Source organism: Lithobates pipiens, unplaced genomic scaffold (assembly GCF_037356315.1).
Source record: "Lithobates pipiens isolate NorthernLeopardFrog02 unplaced genomic scaffold, aLitPip1_a1.2 Scaffold_13, whole genome shotgun sequence".
NCBI classification, from domain to species: Eukaryota; Metazoa; Chordata; class Amphibia; order Anura; family Ranidae; genus Lithobates; species Lithobates pipiens.
Genome location: NW_027507718.1, coordinates 450,205,501 through 450,228,263, shown reverse-complemented (window position 1 = coordinate 450,228,263; position 22,763 = coordinate 450,205,501). Strand labels below are relative to the sequence as shown.

Sequence of the window (22,763 nt, the reverse complement as noted above, 5' to 3'; positions counted from 1 at the left end):
CTCTCTCTCTCTCTCTCTCTCTCTCTCTCTCTCTCTCTCTCTCTCTCTCTCTCTCTCTCTCTCTCTCTCTCTTCCCCCCCTGCCTATCACAGACACTGTGCCATTTCCCTGATCTCTGCAGTCCACAGATGCGGAAATTAGGAATAGTCACAGTGCCTGTGATTGGCTCTTCATGCTGGCAGCTTCATAACGGCTCGGGCACATAGACTTGTGAACACGACCCTGCCACACTCCCTGGCTCATACTAAGAATGAGCATGGCGCTCGGGATTTGTCAGGCTAAAGGAGATAGATATATTAACAGCATAAAAAACATAACATGCTCAAGCTTTGGAGGCCACAGGTGTGTGTGTGTGTGTGTATATATATATAATATGCAAATTCCAATTGGGGGCCACATCAAACTGGAACGCGGGCCGGACTTTAAACATGCCTGCCCTAGGGGCTCCCAATCATGCCACACTGTGATTGGCCATACCATGTCATCAGGAGCCCATCTTGCTTGCTTCTGATCATTGGTATCATCTCAGTCATAGTTTTGTGAGAGCTGATGTAGCGCACCCCCAAACAAAATAGTGATTCATATACACTTTGGCTGGGCATTAAGGCCCACCCACCCTGTCATTGAATTTATGGATTCTGGTGTTGTAAAGGGGTGAAGAAAGTGTATAAAGTCAGCCACGGTGCCAATATACTAAAATATTGATTTTGGATTTACAGTTGAAGGTAGCATTTAGCTAGTCATATTGTCGCTGTAGAAACAGTTCTGATGCCGTTTTTGTGTCCATCAGTCCATGTACTAGTAAAGATTGGTGGACAGTTGTTTGTGAACAAATGAAATAGCAAGTGTCCTTTTATAAATGGCATTCTTTTTCAATGAGAAATTCTTATCCTCTCCCTCAGACTAGTGGAAATCTGCTGTCTGTTTTGATATATTACCTGCTGGATAAATATGTTCATCCAGTATAGACGTGATGGAGATGATCCAAATACCCAAATCCAGTCTATAAATCAGCCATGCGGATATCTGGACTAGTTCCATATGCATCTTCAAATAAACCATAAGATGTATAAAAAAATAAACTGCGCTAGACACAAAGTAAAATGAAAAAATAAAAGTACAATTGCGCTACCAGAATAACGTAAAAAGTCTAGCAGCCAGCAACAACAATGATGAATTGTGAAAACATAAAAAACAAAAATTGCAGCGCTAAATAATGTGAGATACTAATGACAATACACACCAGACAAATATAAAAAAAAAAAGAAAACAGTGAGCCACAACAATAGTAGTGAAACTAATAAATATTAATAAAAAGCAAATGAATATCAAATCCAAAATGCATAACATTAAATTATAAAAAATAATCTGTGCGGTTCATAAAAAAAATCGCAGAGAATGGGAAAATGCTATGCACATAAAAAAAAATCCTCATGAGAGGTCAACACTCTACAACATCAATGAATCAGTCCTTCATGTAACCCCATCCGATTCTTATACGGGTGACTTCAAATATATGCGGTAGTATGGAAATGTGATACTTGACATCCACATTCCACCAAAAGCAAACTTCTAAGAAGATAGCAGGTGCTCTTATCATAGAACAATAATGGGTACTCTTACCCTAAGGTGTGGACCCACACACCGTAATGGTGGGTCAATCGTGCATCAAAGTGAATCCACCGAAAATGTTCCTCTAAAAGTAACAATCGAACTCCCAGCTCTCGATCAAGATATCCAATGCAGGTTGTCTGTGTCTCGAACTCCCCGAAAGTGCAATCATGAAGGTAGGTATAATGAGAAAAAATAGAAAAGAATGCCTCTACATAGAGTAGATCACTCCAGTACAAAAATGTATTTAAAAATGTTAATTATAAAAAATATAATTCATGAAGGTACAAGCCATCAAGGGAAATTATGCATAGGCAGAATAATCGATAAAAAGCGTGGTTTATCTGGCCGACAGGCTATGTACCCGACATGTTTCGCACCATTGTGCATCAACTGGGGCATAAACCACCTTAGGGTAAGAGTACCCATTATTGGCCACGTGTCTTGTTAAACTCCCTTCCGCAAAAAAGTTTTATCCCTATTGTGGGGTCACCAGTATGGTATTTATAAATTGAAATCCTATCCCCTCTCAAGCGTCTCCTTTCCAGAGAGAATAAGTTCAGTGCTTGCAACCTTTCCTCGTAACTAATATCCTCCAGACCCTTTATTAGCTTTGTTGCCCTTCTTTATACTCGCTCCATTTCCAGTACATCCTTCCTAAAGACTGGTGCCCAGAACTGGACAGCATACTGCAGGTGGGGCCGGACCAGAGTCTTGTAGAGGGGGAGAATTATCGATTTATCTCTGGAGTTGATCCCCATTTTAATGCCAATATTCTGTTTGCTTTGTTAGCAGCAGCTTGGCATTGCATGCCATTGCTGAGCCTATCGTCTACTAGGACCCCCAGGTCCTTTTCCATCTAGACTTCAAACGGTTAATTTGACAGGCAGTGCCGCCTGTCAGAACAATATACCAAGTTAAATTTGCTGTGCCATTTGTACAAACACCTCCAGCCTGTGGATGAGAAAAAATACAGGCATTCAAGAGGCAGGAGTATAACCTACCGAACAACTGGAATCAGCTGCTTTGGCACCTTATGAAAATCCATCTAGCGCTTTTCAGAGAGCCTTTACATGTATACTAAATCTGATCCTACTGTATATATGATGACTTCTGTAAACCTGTATCAGTGTACTTTTGATTTATTAATTAAAATTAAATGTGGAGAAAAATGTTAAAGGATAGGTCACCTTCAGAACATGCTGCATGTTACACCTGTAAATGTGACAGTGGGGGGAGGGGGGTTCCCTCACCCATACAGCTGATTTCACATTTAAAATCGGCGTGGCTGTGCAGGGTTCTGCTCACACAGCAGCGTCATCCATTCACAGGGATCTGTGAGTGAAGAAACTACAAGTGCTGTCTACTACTGTGGCAGACGGCTTGTAGTTCTTAATAGAAAGTACACATCCACTCGCCCTCCATCTTTCTGCCTAAAAGCTGTAAAGAGGTACGGGCAGGAAGCTGGAGGGAGAGCATTCAGGAGCCTGACTTTGCATTCTGCTTCTTTTTCTGCAAAAATATGTGCATTTATCTTTTTCATAAAAGGTGAATTTATCCTTTAATAAAGGCACGGGAAAAAAAAAAAAGATTCACATACCATCTATACAGGTATTACCTACTTTCAGTTACCAGAATACTAGACATGGTTGTATCATTACTAAAACTTAGGATTCACACTGCCCCTGTGCGCTTTTGCTAAAGCACAGCTAGCCTGGATTTTTTTTTGTTTTTTTTGTTTGGATTAGCTGCACTTTTCCATAGCCTTCTATGAGGTCCTGCAGTTTTGGTGCGGTTTCAGAAAGAGTAACAAAACTTCTGTGTGCTGCATCTTTGTGGTGCTTTCTAAAACTGCAGGCCGTTTATGGGAAAGAACAGCTAACCCGCACGAAACCTGTGACTTAGCTGCGCTTTGCCTAAAGTGCAGAGGCACCGCTCTGGGGCAGTGTGAAGCTGCCCTTAGGCTTCTTCAATCAATATTAAGAAATTTAGTAGCCAGAAAAAGTGCTAGAATAGAGCCAGTACTGATAAAAGTCGGTCAAAGTGGGGACTTCCAGGAGGCGCTAAATGGTGTGTTTTTTTTTTTTTTTTTTTTTTTTTTTTCTCACTCTGTTTTGTTTTATCATTTAAAACCAGTGCCACTATCCCAGAAGCTCCCCGACAATATGCAGCCCAGGTACTTAGAAGATGAGGGCCTATATGTTGGTGTAAGGCCAGAAGTCTCCCGGACCAATCAGAACATTCTGGAGAACAGGATACTGCAGCAAGATGCGGTAAGATCATTTAGCCCTGTTCACATTGATGCTACTTTGAAATGATGCTACTTCAAAATCTGTGTCGCACCGATTAGAACAGTGTCATTGCCTCCAATAGGCTACGACTTGTCATGCAAATTTGATCTCTCAAATCGCTCTAATGTGAACCAAGGCTTAACAAGACTATTTGTTCATAAAATATATGGTTTACTTACTGTTCCCTTTTACCATCTATTCAGTGAGTTTACCATTTCAGTTTAACTGGTTTTAACAGGGTGGTTACAGGCTTGGTATCCTCCCCTTCTGTTCATTTTCTCCTGTATCAGAAATGAGTCCTCATCTCGGCACACGCTGGGGGCAATTCAAAAAAGCATTTGTGATATATTTCTGGTGGTGTGTGTGTGTAGTCAGAAGTCAAATGCATGAAAACCCTGCAATATTTTCATTGTTAGTACAAACTCATATGACTGATTCATGTGGTGCTTTTTTCTTGCCTGGCATTATTGTTGTGACAAATTCACACAGAGAAATACTGCCATATCGGTGATAAAGAACATGGGGGGCAAATAAGGTCTTGTTGATTGAGTGGCATGTGTAATTATTGAGTTGCATCTTTGAGAAAATTCAGTGACACAATGTTTGCGTTCTTCTTGAACAGATGCCCTTTTGGCGTCACTCAAAGTAGAGAAAGCTAATTCCCGTGTCCCAGAACATGGGGTGCAGGCTTGTCCAATTGGCAATCCAGGGGGTTAGTAAATGTAAATAAGAAAGGATGGCCGCTACTCCCGACCAGCCCAGATGAATAAACGATAAAGAGCGGCCTCAGATGACATTTTACCCTGCCCACTGGGGTGAAATGCATCAGTGTGTGTGGTTTGATGGAGACATGTCATCTGAATCCGCTCTTTATCGTATATTCTCCTGGGCTGGTCAGGAGTAGCGGTGATCCTTTCTTATTTACCTCTTGAGCTGATATTCGATTTGTTTACAGTACCCTCCCAACTTTTCCGAACCGCTTCTCTGCCTGTAAAACTTCACCACTTCACAGGAGATATGATTGCAACAGAGTTGTATACACCTTACAGACACATTTTTCAGCAGTTTTTAAACTACTGCGAAACACATTTTGAAGAGTCATCGGAATTCATATTATTCATGCAAATGGCGTGATGTTACAAATTCACGTATACAATAGAAATGTACTTGAAATTGTTGCAATCATCACCATTTTACACTGTTCAGCATAGTTTCAACAAAATAGAATTGGTCTTGTTTAGCTTAACTTAAAGTGGGGTACCCCCTAAAAAAAAAAAATTAAAAGTCAGCAGCTACAAATACTGCAGCTGCTGGCTTTTAATAATCGGACACTTACCTGCCCCAGGGTCCAGCGATGCGGGGGAACGAAGCCCCCCCCCTCGCTCCCCGCTCCGCTCGTGGCGCCGTCTTGCATACTGTGGGCACCCGGCTGTGGCTTCCAAGCCGGGCACCCACTGCGCATGCGTGAGCGGCGCAGGGCGCCGTGATACGCCGTACAGTCACCTGGGACACATGACAGGTCCCAGGTGAATGTGCGGCGCGAGGGGAAGTGATGTCACCAGCCCGGGCAATGAGGAAGGCAGATTACGAGGGACCCCCTAGCAACCGGTATTTAGAGGTGAGTAAAAATTTTTTTTTTTTGCCAATTATTATTTTTTTATTTTTTTTACAAATTTTAAGCTTTAATTTTTTGGTGGCAACACCACTTTAAATTTGGATTTGTCGCAGACATAGGGCCACTATAGTAAATTCTCATAAATAAGAACGTAATGAATTTGACATGCGTGTTGTACCGGTCTATGAAACTGTTGCAAATGTAGCATGAATTTGGCACATCACATTCAACTGCAGCAGTACCACCAGAAAAGTGGTGCAACTACTTTATTGAGTTGTGGCCAGTATCTACAAAACTTAGTGAATTCCAGGGACTATTTATATGATCTGAACAAGCAAAATAATTTCCACTCATTTACACAACAAACCTTTGTCATCGCTGCAATATCACCTGCCCACTCTTTCAAAAGCCCACTTATTTTTGGGAGATCATTTGCTGGAAAGTGTGTGGAACTTACCAAGGCAACTATTTGTACTGACTAGAGCAGTATTTTTAACATGGAGGAACCATTGAAATAACTTTCGGTTCTCAGGGAACCCCTGACAAAAAGAGCCTCTCCCATTGGTATCCAATGGGAACAAAGCCTCTCCCATTGGTGGCCAGTGGGGGAAAAAAGCCTCTCTCATTGGTGGCCAGTGAGAAAAAAGCCTCTCTCATTGGTGGCCAGTGAGAAAAAAGCCTCTCTCATTGGTGGCCAGTGGGAAAAAAAAGCCTCTCTCATTGGTGGCCAGTGGGAAAAAAAAGCCTCTCTCATTGGTGGCCAATGGGGAAAAAAAAGCATCTCTCATTGGTGGCCAGTGGGAAAAAAAAGCATCTCTCATTGGTGACCAGTGGGGAAAAAAGCCTCTCTCATTGGTGGCCAGTGGGGAAAAAAGCCTCTCTCATTGGTGGCCAGTGGGAAAAAAGCCTCTCTCATTGGTGGCCAGTGGGAAAAAAGCCTCTCTCATTGGCGGCCAACGGGTAAAAAAAGCCTCTCTCAATTGTGGCCGGTGGTGGAAGAAAACCTCTCTCAATGGCGGCCAGTGGGGGGAAAAAAGTCTCTCATTGGTGGCCAGTGGGTAGAAAAGCATCTCCCATTGGGAAGCAGTTGCACCTCTCTGAATTTACCATTAGATATTTCTATGCTTATTCAGAAATGTTTTAGGCCCAAATCCGATTTTCTCTGGGCTGTTGTGATGCGTCAGTGCATGCATACTAATGCGCATTTGGTCAGGGCACTGTGCTGTGCGTTAAGGCAGCTAATTTATTATGAATGGAAGGTCATTTAATGATAATATGCAAAAATCAGACATGACCCTTTTAATATGCACACCATGGAACCGAGTGTGTGTACAATGTGCTGCATTGCAGTCTACTATAATAGTACATTCTGAATCATAGTCGGTGTAACACACCAAAAATTTTAACATGCCTTGAAGTTCATTATTGCACAAATTACCACAACATGCAGACACAGAGGGGATTTTTAAAGTCAGGCCAGTCTAGTCCACTTGAAATATCACCTGACACTCACATGTACAAGCTCTAAATCTAGCAAATTATTGACTCATGAATGTGGACTTTGTGTCTGGAACACACAGAAGATGGATGTTGTTAGTACAAGGCTTAATGTCTTTCAGGACTTCAAAAAAACATCATTAAAACTGCTACCAACAATGAAAAGCAGACTCTAGTGTATTGTTCTTCAGTTAATATATGTATTCCTAAATTTAGCATTTTTCCTGGGAACAGACCAAATCCAGCCAATGATTTTAAATGTATTTATTATTTTTAAATTTTATAAGGAAGAGCTGGTACTTCTGTCTGATATTTATTGCTGTCTGTGACCCCACTGAGATTTTCGCACCCTTTTTTATTATTATTATTATTATACAGGGTTTATATAGCGCCAACATTTTTAGCACTTTACAACTTGAGGGTAGACAGTACAAATACAATATACTTTAATACAGTAGGAATCAGAAGGCCCTGCTCGTTAGAGCTTACAATCTAAGAGGGGGGATGTGCTGATGGAGAAAATAAGTGTACAGTTAGGTGGGGGCCAGATAGGCCTCTCGGAAAAGATACGTTTTCAGGGATCGTCTGAAAGTGGACAAAGTAGGAGAAAGTCCGACAGATTTGGATAGAGCATACCAGAAGATGGGAGAGGCTCTGCAGAAGTCCTGTAGGCGAGCATGGGATGAGATGACAAGGAAGCTAGAGAGCAGGAGGTCTTGGGAGGAGTGAAGAGGATGATTTGGTTGGTATTTTGAGACCAGGTTAGTGATGTACCTGGGGGCCAGGTTGTGAATGGCTTTGTAAGTTATTAGTATCTTGAATTTTTGTTGGTTGAGCGGTAGCCAGTGGAGGGTTTGGTAGAGGGGTGCAGCAGGCGCCGAGCGGTTTGTAAGGTGGATGAACCTGGCAGCAGCGTTCATGGTGAACTGACAGGGGATAGCCTATTTAGAGGTCGAAAGGTTCGTTCGGAGTCCACCTAGGACCTTGGCATTGGCGGACGGGTTGATAGTTGAACCGTTTGTGTGCCATCAGCATAGAGATATTGAAAGCCATGGGAGACAATCAACTGACCCAGGGAGGTGGTGTAGATTGAGAAAAGGAGAGGTCCAAGAACAGAACCTTGGGGGACACTGACAGAAAATGGAAGAGGAGAGGAGGAAGTAGAGTTGTAAGTGACACTGAAGGAGCAGTGGGATAGGTAGGATGAGAACCAGAGAACAGTGCAGTCATGTAGACCAAAGGAGTGGGGTTTTTTTTTTTTTAAGGGGGTGGTCCACTGTGTCAAAGGCAGCAGAGAGGTCCAGGAGAAGTAGTACAGAATAATGTCCGTTGGTTTTAGCTGTTAGTAGGTCATTTGTGAGTTTAAGGAGAGCATTTTCTGTGGAGTGTTGAGAGCGAAATCTGAACTAAAGGGGATCAAGAAGTTTTATTACCCCTGTGTCATCAGGAAAATAAATAAGGGAAACGGGAGTCACCATGACCAGAAGATGCAAAAAACAATGTAAACTTTACTGAAAAGGTGTTTTTGCTGTAGTTTCCAGCGGACAGATTTCCCATCAGTTCCAGCCTCTCTAACCCCCTATCAGCAGGACCGGACTTGGGGGCAAATCGAGCTCAGCAGGGACATCAATAAAAATGACAGCGATTCTAACCTTTCACAACCCTACCAAGGAACCCCAGTTTGTGCATAATTCTGCCCATAGGACTTTATTGACAACACAGTCAGTGTTGATGGGGGAATCCCTCCTTCAGCACTACTGTGTTTTGCTGTCAGGGAGCCTTCCCCACCAACCAAATAAAATGATCACTGCTGCTATAGCCACTGGTAGCGAATGTGGCGAAAAAAACGCATATCCTGGTTGTACTGAAGTCCATCGATGGATCAACTTCACTACAACCAGGTTGCTCATAAATGGATGGAATTGTGTCCAGTTCCTACTGAACCTGCTGAATTTCGATCCATCTATGGCCAGCTTTAATAGAAATCTTAGACATAGCAGATTAACAATTACAACAGTTTGCTGCAAGCAGTACATATTGCTATGCTATAAGGTGGTTTTAAAACGGTACAAACAACACATGGAAGACAGTGAGGGATGGGGGGGTTATAAAGTTTCATTCTGTATAATTCCATTTCCTATATAGTATATGAATCGCACAGCTGCATATAATACAGTACAATCTGCAATGCCTTGTTTAAATTATAGGCATACGTTTGTAAATCGTGCAGTAGTTGGCACCACTTTTTGTAAATCTCATTCATTGTTACCTGCTGCAGTTCAAATGACTGCTTTACATGCAATACTAAATATTCGTCTTTGATTTAGTTATTGTACTTATCCCTCTTCATCCGTACTTGTATTTATTTTGTTGTTGGCTGACTGTATTAATAGGGTCTGTGTATTCTGGACATTAAGAACTACCTGAGAATGACTCTGGCTTGTCACCTTTTGTACTCATTGAATTTGTGTTGTACATTTGTACATAGGGAAAGAAATGGTTTGGTGATGATGGAAACATTTTAGCCTTGCCTAATCCTGTAAAAACTTCAACTACAAGACCACCTATATTTACTCTGCATGAAGGCTTAGACCCAGCACTGGAGACCCTTTATTTAAAGGTATGTATACATAGTACTGGTTTATGGTAGCCAATCACACATCTGTTTACATGATAATGATAAACTGCTTAAAGCTGAATTCTAACTGGTAAGCTTGAACTACTGCTCATAATAGAATTTCATTATTAAATAAAGCCTGTCTGTTTTAATAAAATGATACAGTAAACTGTTAATTTCTTAGGCTGGCCATAGATTTTTTACTTTTTTATTCCGAGTTTAGTCATCGGGCTGTATGAAAGAAATAAAAATCCATTCATATGAGGTGGATAAATGAATCCTCCCTGCTTAGGCATTTTACTCTGAAAGCAGGGGCTCTACGCCATCTTCTGTCTGTTTATATCTGTTTTTCTCTTATTTTGGTAGTTGTATGCCACGATATGATTTTTTGCAGTGAACGCGTACCACCTATACCCTCCCATTTTCTGCCTTTCTGCTTTCTACCCCAGAGCAGCGCAAATCCCTACTGGGCATGTTCACCCCTGTTCCCAGCTGGTCTTTACATCCCAGGACCCCTTATCTGCAATGTATCTATACACAAGATACCAGTCCATTTACTTGCAAATCCCCCTCACAGACGCCACGGGGGACCCTCTAGTGACGTCCTGGGTATGCTAGATACTGATATTCTCCTGACAAAGCGGCCATAGTCCGCGAAACTAGTTGAGACTCTGTCCATGATCAACTATCCCATTGTGATCTTCCCCTATCGGGACCATTTATCTTGGTAATACTCCTGGATTGTTGCCATGCTTTTAATCTGTCCTTGGTTATTTGCTTCATACTAAATATGTATTAATAAACTTTTTATATAATTTTCTATACAATTGTTCATATGTATGTTGAGTTCACTTGTACCGCAATAGTCTAATCGCCCTTGTCCTTTAAGGTAGCTTAGGTTGGGGACTAAGCTTCCACTTTTATATATCTCACTAATGTGATGGGGGACTCCTTTTTGAAGGGAAGAAAATTGCTTATTGAATTCACTTTAATTGATGACATTACATTTTAGGTTAGGTTATGTATGTTTTTGTTTAGATCAACCCAACTTGAGTTTCTTTTTTCACAGGCTATTCCATCTAAGAAATCCAGCCAATACATGGTGGGAACTGGGGGACTACTGGGAGAGTTTCAGCTGGACATAGATATTTCCGGAATTGTGTTCACCCATCATCCCCTTTTCAGTCGGGAGCATGTCCTAGCCAACAAGCTGAGCCAGCTATATGATCAGTATCTGGGGAGGAAGCAGAAGAACCTGGCCAAGCTCCTGACAGACAAGGTATGTGTTTTATCTGTACACTCATCAGCTGTGCGGGGTATTTTACTGTCATACACAGGAAATGTCATGTACACTGTAACAGTCTTGGCTATTATTTATAGCCAGTATCACATAGCATATGTAATCTAACCTCAAACATTCTCCAGATGAATTCATGAGCCAATACTGATATGTTAAATTGCAGACATAATAATTGTTTATTTTTATTGTTCTTTTGAATTCTCTTGCCATGTGTTTTTTTTTTTTTAAGCCACCCGTATACACAGATTGTTGCATTTTACAAATTGTACATCATTATTTTTATTTATTTTTCTCAAATATAGTTATATTGAGGATTTGCAAATCTTGCCTTGCAGCACTGGGGTCCTGACTTTGATTCTCACTTGGAACACTAACTGCAAAAAGTTTTAGCATGGCTCAAGGATTGCCACCACTCTGAAATGTGATCCAAGCCTGGATCAGAGGTTTTTGGCAGACGATGATAAGGTGATATGTCACCTCCTCCTTTTCTGTTTTAACCACCAAAATGCCCAACTACCAGGCAGCAACCCAATGCTTTGCACACTGTTGTGGGGGCGATTGAGCAGCTGTAAAAAGGTGGCTTAGCCGCAAGGCCCCCCCTCAACCGCAAGTGTAAACAAGCCTTTACTGTTGGGGTCCTTATTTAATTTTCCATCATCCAGGCTTATTTAAAAAGCAGCTGCATGGCCATACCGATTAGGGTTGCCACCTTTTCTTCAAGCTAAACCCGAACACTTTAACAGCGCACAGCAAATTTTTTACCTCTCCTTAGAGACCCCCCATTAGAACAGAGTGCCCTTATATCAGTGCCCTATTAGATTAAAGACCCCCATTATATAAGAGTCCCTTTATATCAGTGCCCCCTAAAGACTTCCATCAGTTCAGGAATCCCCCATTCACATTAAAGTCCCCTTTAGATCAGGAGTCCCCCTTCATCAGGTTTCGGGAGTCTGGAGTCCCCCTTTACACCAGGAGTCTCCCTTTACATTAGGAGCACTGTACTGAGCATCAATGGTCCTCCTATGAGATCAGAGTCCCCCCTTCACATCAGAGTCCTCCCTCACAACAGCAGGGGCCCGTTATATCAGTAACTCCACATATCAAGGGCCCCTTTACATTAGGAGCCCTCCTTAAATCAAGAGACCCTCTTTCAAATCTCAATTTACATTAGTAGTCTTCTTTACATCATTACCCCGGTGTGAAAGTAGGGGGGCAGAGTGTGACAGGGGGGCATATAGTGACAGGAGGGGGGATGCAGAGTGTGACAGGAGGGGGGATGCAGAGTGTGACAGGAGGGGGGATGCAGAGTGTGACAGGAGGGGGGATGCAGAGTGTGACAGGAGGGGGGATGCAGAGTGTGACAGGAGGGGGGATGCAGAGTGTGACAGGAGGGAGTGCAGTCTGACAAGAGGGGATGCGGTGTGACAGGAGGGGATGCGGTGTGACAGGAGGGGGTGCAGAGTGTGACAGGAGGGGGTGCAGAGTGTGACAGGAGGGGGTGCAGTGTGTGACAGGAGGGGGTGCGGCATGACAGGAGGGGGTGCGGCATGACAGGAGGGGGTGCGGCATGACAGGAGGGGGTGCGGCATGACAGGAGGGGGTGCGGCGTGACAGGAGGGGCCCGTGCAAATACAGAGGAGGGGTGAAAATACAGAGGAGGGGTGAAAATACAGAGGAGGGTGGCAATTACAGAGGAGGGTGGCAATTACAGAGGAGGGTGGCAATTACAGAGGAGGGTGGCAATTACAGAGGAGGGTGGCAATTACAGAGGAGGGTGGCAATTACAGAGAAGGGAGGGAAATTACAGAGAGGGGGGGCAATTGCAGAGGAGGGGGGTGCAAATACACAGGAGGGGGTGGCAAACACAGAAGGGTCAAAACATAAGGGAGAGAGAGGCGACAGGCAGCTGCTGGTGCAGAAGTTTTTAATAAAATAAATGCTTAAAAGCAATCCACTCACTCTCCATGTCAGAGCTGTATATGTCAGTCTGTGAAGTTGGCTGTCCCATTCTCCCCTCCGATCCACGCTGCTCTTATCACTGAATCGGGAAACTCATGTGAACTCATGTGAACTGTCAGCCTCTGATGATGGAGGCGTGGTTAAGCCTCTGGAATGCTCTGATTGGTCGCAGCATCCCAGGCTGACAGCTCACTGCAGTCTCCCCACAGCTCTGTATCCTTGGCTTCCTCCAGCGATTCAGTGATAAGAGCAGCGTGGATCGGAGGGGAGAATGTGACAGCCAACTTCACAGACTGACATATACAGCTCTGACATGGAGAGTGAGTGGATTGCTTTTAAGCATTTATTTTATTAAAACCTTCCGCACCAGCAGCTGTCTGTCGCCTCTCTCTCTCATATGTTTTGATTGCTCTGCAATTGCTCCCCCCGCCTGCCGCTCCGATGCCCCTGCTGTCCAGCTCCCCCTGTGTGCTGGGGCTCGTAAAAGGAGGCCCCATGGTACCCCTGTCAGCTGGAAATGGTGTCCGGGTGTGAGGCAGAGGGAAACCCGGGCACAGCCTCCTAAACCCGTACTGTCCGGGTCAAAACCTGACAGGTGGCAACCCTAATACCGATGCTGTAAAAAAACATAGTTAAAAAAACACACGTGCTTTACAGCACGTGTTAACAAACAACATATAACATATAGACAACGTCCGGACGCGTGCCATAGTCGGATCCTACTGGCGTCCGGACGTTGTCTATATGTTATATGTTGTTTGTTAACACAAGTTGTTTTTGTGTACACATGTCCGCCCCCCCCCCCCCCCCAGGTCAGTGCATGCCATGATTGGAGAGAGTCTTCCAATCATGGATATACATTTTTTATAGGTATCTTATAAGGTTGTCCTTTCACGCAATATGCTTTATGTGTCTGAGTGATATATTTATTAAATTTGTACTTGGCAATGCCAGATAGCTAATTTTTTGGTATAAAATAATTTTTTGAACTGGTTATATATTGGTGGTTGGTGTCCCTCGGTGATCCTCACTTTTCTTAGGGGTTACCTATGTAGAGGCTAGTAGCCAATAGCTTTGGTCTCGTAATTTGATCTGAGCATGTGTGGCACTTTGTCGGTTGGAATTCTCTACAAATGATCGGAAAAAGTCAGATCACATTTTTTTTTGTCGGAAAATTTCAGATCCTGCTCTCAATTTGTTTCCGTCGGAATTTCTGACTTAAAAAGTTCGATAGAGCCCACACACAATCGGATTTTCCGACCATATAATCCGATCGGACCTTTTCTGTCTGAATTTCCAACCGTGTGTACAGGGCACAAGAATGGCCCAGTCAAAGTCCAGACCTAAATCTAATTGAGAATCTATGGCAAGACGTGAAAATTGCTATTCACAGATGCTATCTATCCGATCTGTCAGAGCTTAAGCTATTTTGCAAAGAAGAATGGGCTTAAATGTCACTCACTAGATGTGCAAAGCTGGTAGAGACATCCCCAAAAAGATTTGCAGCTTTAATTGCAGCAAAATGTGGCTCTACAAAGTATTGGCTCAGGGGGGCTGAATACAAATGCACACCACACTTTTCAAATCTTTATTTGTAAAACAATTTGAAAACCATTTATCATTTTCCTTCCACTTCACAATTATGTGCCACTTTGTGTTGGTCTATTACATAAAATACTAATAAAATACATTTTACGTTTTTGGTTGTAACGTGACAAAATGTGGAAAATTTCAAGGGGTGTGAATACTTTTTCAAGGCACTGTATATTTTAAGCCAAACTCCAACCAAAACTTTCCCTAGTGTGGGGAAGAGTTTGAACCTCCTGTGAGTTTATTGGATTTGTCCTTCCTTTCTATTGACGGCTGTCAAAATATTTTTTTTTAGCAGGGTGAAGATGGATTAAGCTGGACAAGTGCATATATATATATATATATATATATATAATTTATATTATATTCTATAATTTTTTTTTTTTTTTCAAACAACCAGGCCAAGCGATTTCCTCAATCCACGCTATACAGCATGGATCGACCAATCTTCTCTTTCACGTATTGTATTTTAAAAGCTGGATCTCGTGGCTGTCTGATTACCCAAATGGAGAAAGCATCTGATTGGATTCAGGTGCTGTTTGGCCGACAGTTTTTCACCTGGCTCCTATGATAAAAGCCAGCTCGACTTTTGCCAGGACAATTTTTGCCGACAGGGGCACCAACTGCCTGAATTTAGGCCATGTATGGCAGCCTTAGCCTTTAGAACCCCCGTCTGGGTTTTATTGGATCTCCAGTCTAGGTGACTAGTGTGAGACAAAACAAAAAGTGAATCAAAATCTATGGCAACCCAGACAGCATTTAAGACTTGACAGAAGTTCTAACCCCTTCCTTCTCTTTACAAAAAAAGTTTGTACTAGAGGTGGAATATTTATTTTGATTGTAATGTGTATTCAGTGATGCCCCAAAGGTTTTATGATATGTGTTTTCTTTTTAAATACAAAAGACCAATATTCTTCAAAGACTGTTGCCTTTGCTCCAGTGTGATAACAAAAGAATTTGATTGAAGTTGACTCTCCGTTCTCAGCGTGGATTATTAGAGAAAGATTTGTACATTATTATTCCATTATCAGACTATGAAATCTTAATAGTTGGCAGCTAATTTGTAATGAGAAACAGACAACCCTGCCTTACTGTTCGTACTTATTTCTTGTCTTTTAGTTGCATGCACTAAGGAATGCTGTACAGGACATTTCCGCAGGAGGAACCCATGGCTCCAGCACTAAAACTGAACAAAGTATTCATGAATATAAGTTGGACATCAGGTATTCCATTTGTAAAAATATTTCAATTAACAGCTTAAGACAGCAAGAAAAATTGGTCTGTGAACTGCTCATGCTATATATTTAATATTCTAATTCACAGCACGGACTCACTATATATATATATATATATATATATATATATATATATATATATATATATAATATATCTCACGACTTAATATTGAAAATCTATTTAATATTCCAACTATGCTAAATTCTGAAAGTCATTGAGTTTACTTAATAAGGGTTTTATATAGTCACTTAAAGTATATTTTTACATTGCTTCTAGGTAGGTCAACAGCCTCTTCTCATATGATTTTGTGCTGGGCAGCCTGTCTCCCATGTTCTATTGTATGTAGGCTTAGGCAGGCCATAGATTGTGCTTCTTATTTATTTATTTTTTGTTCAACTGGAAGATTGAACAAAAAAAATGATTTGATTCACTCTATGTTAATGGGGGAATCCCTCCCACGGAACTATTCAATTCTGAGAGTTCCCACTGTCAGAATACAATGATCAGTGTTGCTGGCTATATCTGACAGCACTGATTAATAGAAAAAAAAAGACAACAGGCTGGTTGTACATAAGTCAATCAAGAGATTGACTTCTGTACAATCAGCCTGCCCATAGTTGGATGGAAATTTAGCTCGTTCAGCAGGTCTATGGCTGGCTTTATAAAGGAAAGAATCAAGTTTGTGTATATCCAAAGGCCATATGTATGCCTTAAAAAAACAAACTGAAATGACACGCACTGGATAGTTCAGATAAGACCAGTTTAATGAATGTAAAATGGTTAAAATACAAAAAACAAAAAGGTGACTTGATCATGACATATCACCAGGTCAAGTCATCACAAGGAGCAGCAGTTGAGACACTCTCACTAGGTAGCCGGGAATTGGGAAGCGCACAAGCCAAGATGATTTGATTCATTCTGTGTTAATGGGGGAATCCATCTGGTTGACATTGGAAGCACTAAACTAAGACATTGGAAGAAAAATTAAATTTCAACCACATCCCAAGCATGTACAGGAGGAGAACCGAAATTGTGAGTGGTAAAGTACTTCCACTCTACTTACATGTTTTATAACTATACCCCTTCTTTAGAGGAAGGAACATGTCCCCAAAACATGTCACGATGGTGGAGGTACTTAACCACATCAATACAGGGCACTTTCGCCCCCTTCCTTCCCAGAGCAATTTTCAGCTTTCATTGCTCTTGCACTTTCAATGACAATTGCACGGTCATGCTACGCTGTGCCCAAATTACATTTTTATCATTTTGTTCTCACAAATAGAGCTTTCTTTTGGTGATATTTATTCACAACTCCGTTTTTTATTTTTTGTGTTATAAGTGATTAAAGAGCGGAAATGTGGAGAAAAAACAATATTTTCTTCTTTCTATTTTAAAAGAAATCCAATAAAATCTAATTTTGTCATAAATTTAAGCCAAAATATACTCTGCTACATGTTTTTGGTAAAAAAAAAAAATCCTGCTAAGTGTATAATAATTGGTTTGTGTGATCACGGATATATGTGTGCAAATGATCATTGGGACAATGCGATTTTACTGTTATATATGTGGGGGACGTGTTTTGGAGACATTGTATGGGGACGTGTGTTTTACATGTGTGGGGACCCGATACTGGTGATCAGTGAGTAAAAAGCTGTAAAAAAAAACAGCTCATACTCACTGATCAACAGCCGGCTGCAGAGATCTGCTCGCCTCTCCTCACCAACAACTTACATGTGAGGAGAGGAGAGCCGATCGCCTAGCAACCGGCTCTCTGTTTACATCACATGACAGCTGTGATTGGACACGGCCGTCATGTAATCAGGAGGGCCAATCACAGAGTCCTCCTGCCGATCTGAGATGCGCCGTGTCCGGGTCACGCGAGTGCATCGGGATCACGCCTCTGCGTGGGAGCGAGCGCAATCCCCCTTCTTTTGGGGGACGTTCCTGAAAGTCTACTCAGAAGGAGAGAGCGCCCGCCTGGCTGTACATATGCAGTGGCCGGGTGGCAAGAGGAACTGCAGTCTTTGCTATTCTGAAGCTTCCCTCCAACCACTTTGCATATTATTTTATATATACTGTGATTCTGTGTATGCCAAATATGCTGCTGAAATTTCCATCTACTGAGTCTGGCTGCATCCATTTTAACTGTGGGCAGCTGAAGCTGCTGTCTGTTCACTTCCTGGTTTTACACAGAGGCACACCTCCTAGCTCCGCAGCTCTCATTGGCCCTCTTATGACTCTCCCCCCCCCCCCACCTTGCAGCAAATTCTCACAAAAGTGAGAGAGCTGTACATGTCATAAGCCTAGGCTAATGACCAGACAAACAGGCAGTGGGCTGTAGAAAGTATTTACTGGCAGAAAGAAAATGTTTTACTATCCAAAGTTCAAACAACAAGGGCAGAAGTTTAGATGGAAAGATTAAAAAATTACTGAAGTTTCGCTTTAACTGTTTGTGGTGTAATTCTGGATGGTAAAGTATGTAAATATTAATATAACTGGGAAAAATTTCTGGGTAGAATGATTCCCATCTATAAAGCATCAGAAGTATCATATCCATGAAATTCTAAGATTTTTTTTTTTTCCATTTCTCCTGTATTAAACCTGTTTTTATTTATAAGACATGCTGGCCATACACAATACGAAAAATCTTTTCGGTTTTTGGACAGTTATTGGGCACAAAATCGATAATCGTTGGGACGTTTTTGAGCCGAAAAACTAAGCTTGGAAATTTTCTAATGAACGATAAATTGAAAGATTAATGTGTTTCCTATCCGAACTGTCTGCACTAAGTAAATGTAAAAAAAAATTTGTATAGTGTATGGCCAGCATTACACAACATATGTTCTAGATTACATCCCTAAATGAGAGATAGTAAAGCACAAACTGCTTAATAAAAAAAATAATATGGTTTACATAAATTGCTTATTATTCCACAATCCTGGGTCTGTTTTAAACACTGAGTGTATTTTTTTAATTTATTTTTTAGATAGTAAACTTGGTTGTTCAGCGAAGTGTGTCTGGTGTTTTCTATCTGTGTGTTTTATGTTCTATCCCACCCATAATTACTGAGGAATTTCTGGTCATCTGCCCAGGATTGAACCTATGTGCCGACCATAGCTATTCCTATATAGAATATAAAGAGCAGTTGGACATGCAACCAGGACCCAGCTGTCCTTGTGGCAACAAACCTTCTACTTCCAGTTAACTTGTCCAATTGATTGTTGCCCCCAAAGACTTTCAGCCAGTTGCCTTCTGCCTGCCAGTCAGCATAGACAACATCCCGGTCTGACAACAATCTGTTGTCTGTTTGTCTTGTATCTATCACTGAACTACTCAACCCCATTTATCAAAGTGAATTTCATAATAATTGCCCTATAACAGCAGCAACCAATTACAATAAGTCTGTGAACGTTCTAAATTTTTCTGGGTCATGGTATATCTAGTTATAATTAATCACATTGGGCTTTTTCTGTAATTCGCTTTTTGAGTTCTGTTGAATGTCAGGAACATACCCCAATATTTATAGCCTCATGAGTAACCCAGTCACCTTTAGCTAACCACCATGGAATGTGTCATGGCAGATGTTGATTGTCCAGGAACATGAGGGGTGTGAAGGCTTGTGAAGCCACCCAGTTCAAATTTTAGATTTCAGCCATCATGGTGCCATGGAATCTGGGACCTTCTAAACTTTTGTAGCTAAAGATGTTAAGTAAGGATGAGCTCCGGCGTGTTCGCATACTCCACGTGCAGAGCCCGCCAAGAAGTCGGCGCAGTGCTAATCACAGGCAGTGAGACGTTTCCCGATCTCTGCAGCCGTCCATCGGGGCAATGTCTCACTGCCTGTGATTAGCGCCGACTTCCTGGCAGGCTCTGCATGTGGAGTATGCAAACACGCCTGAGCTCATCCTTAATGTTAAGCTGGTCAAACATGATTCATTTTTGTTTCGTTCAAAAAAAAAGATCTGATTCCCCTCCCCCATCCACACATTCGATGTGGATGGGGGAAGTCACTTCCACTGAGCTATTGTGTATTGACAGCGGGGAGCCTTTCCACACTGTTGCTGGCCACAGCCGCCAGCACTGATCGTTTGGGAAAAACCTGATTGGTAGATCGACTTGTGTAGAACCAGCCTGCCCAGTGCCCACACATGAATTGAAATTCTGCCAGTCCCTGCTGAACCAGACATGTTTTGATCCCTGTATGGCCACCTTTTTATTATCAGATCCCCAGGGTAGAGATCTTAAAATTAAAATATATAAATATAAATATATATGGATAAAAGGTGGCGTCATCATCCCCCAGCCCTGTTTAAGGATGGTGGTTTCAGTTTGATATAATGTAGATGACGTAGCTATTTAACCACTGACAATTGCGTGGTCGTGCGACATGGCTCCCAAACAATTTTTTTTTCCCACAAATAGCTTTCTTTTGGTGGTATTTGATCACCTCTGCGTTATTTTTTGCGCTATAAACAAAAATAGAGCGACAATTTTGAAAAAAAATTCAATATTTTTTACTTTTTGCTATAATAAATATCCCCCAAAAATATATAAAAAAACATTTTTTTCCCTCAGTTTAGGCCGATACGCATTCTTCTACATATTTTTGGTAAAAAAAATACACAGCGATTATTGATTGGTTTGCGCAAAAGTTATAGCGTTTACAAAATAGGGGATAGTTTTATAGCATATTTATAATTTTATTTTATTTTTTTTACTAGTAATGGCGGCGATCAGCGATTTTATTTTTTTTTTATTTTTTTTTTTTATTTTTTTTATTTTTTTTTTTATTGTGACTGCGACATTATGGCGGGCACATCGGACATTTTTCTACACATTTTTGGGACCATTGTCATTTATACAGCAATCAGTGCTATTTGAATGCACTGATTCCTGTGTAAATGACACTGGCAGTGAAGGAGTTAACCACTAGGGGGCGAGGAGGGGTTATGTATGATGTTATGTGTTTTTTTTTTTTTTTTTCAGGGGGTGTGGCTTCGCATGTGACGTCACTGATTGTCTTTCCCTATAATAGGGAACAGGCGATCGGTGACAGCCACACTAGGAAGCTCATTCTTCAGCTCTGTGACCCGATTTGCGTGACACCAGCGGCGATCGGGTCCGCTGGTCCCACAGTCACGGAGCTCAGGACCGGGTCGGGAGCGCGCCGCCGGCGGCACTCTTCCAGCCCACAGCTGGGGCACTTAAAGAGCAATGTACCGGTACGTGCTTGTGCCATTCTGCCAACGGATATGTGGAGGAGGCGGTCCTTAAGCAGTTAAGAGGTTCTGTCATGTTTTTTTTTTCTATTTACAGGGAATGTTTACAAGTTCCTTGTAATAGGAATAAAAGTGAAAAAATTTTTTTTTTAAAGAACCTAGACCTCCTCTGTAACTCAAAACATGCAACCTGTAGAATTTTTTAAACATCGCCTATGGAGTTTTTTAAGGGTAAAAGTTTGTCGCCATTCCACGACAATTTTGAAGAGTGACATGTTGGGTATCAATTTACTCGCCGAGTAATGGGGCTCTCCAGTGGGTGCTGTCACCCCTGCTGGTGCTTTCATCTACACTGGTCTTCCATCCAGGTTTGCTCTATCTGGCCATTTGAAGGGCTGGGACATGATGACATCACTCGTTGCACAGAGCTTTCTGCATTGATGCCCAGAATGCAGAGCTACAGCGCATGCGCCAACCACGTCGGTGGCTGCAGCTGTTGGAAATATCTTCTAAATGGCGCAAGTTTAGTAAATATTCACTGTACCTACTGGTAAGCCTTTTCATAAGCCTTCCTGTAGGTACACGTTAGGGTAAGACTTCACTACCACTTTAATGTGATTAACTACTGCTAACTATCCAATTACAATAAAATTTTTGTTATTCATCTTTTTATTTCCAATGCAGTTGAGCAACACAAAAAACATTCTTAATAAAAATTTGATAAATAAGGACCATTGCGTGTTTTTTGTAATGCCTCAGTGGGCAGCGCATTGAATTTATATAGCATAAATATACCTTACTTTAGGTAAGCAATTTTTGGATTAAAGTGCATATCTTTTTATTTTTTGCACTTTTGAATATAAAAGACGCACTCATGAGAAATGCAAAGTTTAACAATCATCAAAGGAACAGGAGGTGAGGGTAAAGCCTAGGGCAGGCCATACATGATTCATTTTTTTTTTTTTTTTTTTTGTTCAACCAGTAGGTTGAATGGGAAAAAAAATGCACAGATTGCCCCATCCACAGATTCAGTGTGGATGGGGCAGTCCTACCAGCTGACCTATTGTATTAGAATGCATTAAAAACATAGAGCTTCTAAGTCTTATGCTACTCTACTCAAAACTAAACAACTTTTATCTAAACCTACACTTTTTTAGGCTATTAATACTATAAATATTTTGGTTTACTAAAACACAGTCAGGTTCGTTCATTTCATAGTACATTAACCCAAAGCATCTGATGGGAATTTGATTAACTAGAACAAGATGGGTTTTGTAAATGCTGCAATATACCCATATTGGCAATGGTAATGCTTTGTTAAATTGGCCTGTAAAGAGTTTTTTCATGGTGTTAACTTTGTAGTGCCTGTTTAAAGGGTCTATTAAAGCGTTTTTATTTTCCAGTGTATTTGTGGGGCCAGCATATGTTTTACATGCAGCAGTCTCTACAGAAATTGTTCCATGCAGCCCTCTTATAAGAGCCAGGAGAATCCCTCTGTCCCTGCAGAGCCTCTATTCATTGGGATGACCTCATAGAAGAAAGTGTTTTTGAAATAGGCTGAAAATGTGGCATATTGAAAATAAATGGTTTCAATTGTGTGTGGTTTTAAATCACTGCTAGGAAATCAATGTGCTGGGGAGATGGCTATAATTGAAATCATACTATTGGGCCCAAAACAGAGCTCGTCATACAAAACTGCATTCCTATTTTATATCCATTGTTAAATGATTTTTTTTTTTATTCTTCAGACAAATATTATATTGCTAACATTGTTATGAACAGTATTATGCTGTACCAGCCCAGTATCAGCCATTGTTACCACCCCTAT

General features: G+C 41.5%; 1 protein-coding gene across 2 annotated transcripts in view; it reads left to right on the top strand.

The window, feature by feature from the left end:
- The window catches only part of CC2D2A (coiled-coil and C2 domain containing 2A), a 160,993-nt gene that overhangs the window by 28,754 nt on the left and 109,476 nt on the right, over positions 1-22,763 (top strand). For both annotated transcript variants that reach the window (XM_077477759.1, XM_077477758.1), the window contains exons 9-12: positions 3,748-3,884; positions 9,503-9,634; positions 10,701-10,910; positions 15,600-15,703. In XM_077477759.1, the coding sequence (XP_077333885.1) occupies positions 3,748-3,884; positions 9,503-9,634; positions 10,701-10,910; positions 15,600-15,703 (583 nt within the window). The remainder of the gene's footprint in view (positions 1-3,747; positions 3,885-9,502; positions 9,635-10,700; positions 10,911-15,599; positions 15,704-22,763) is intronic.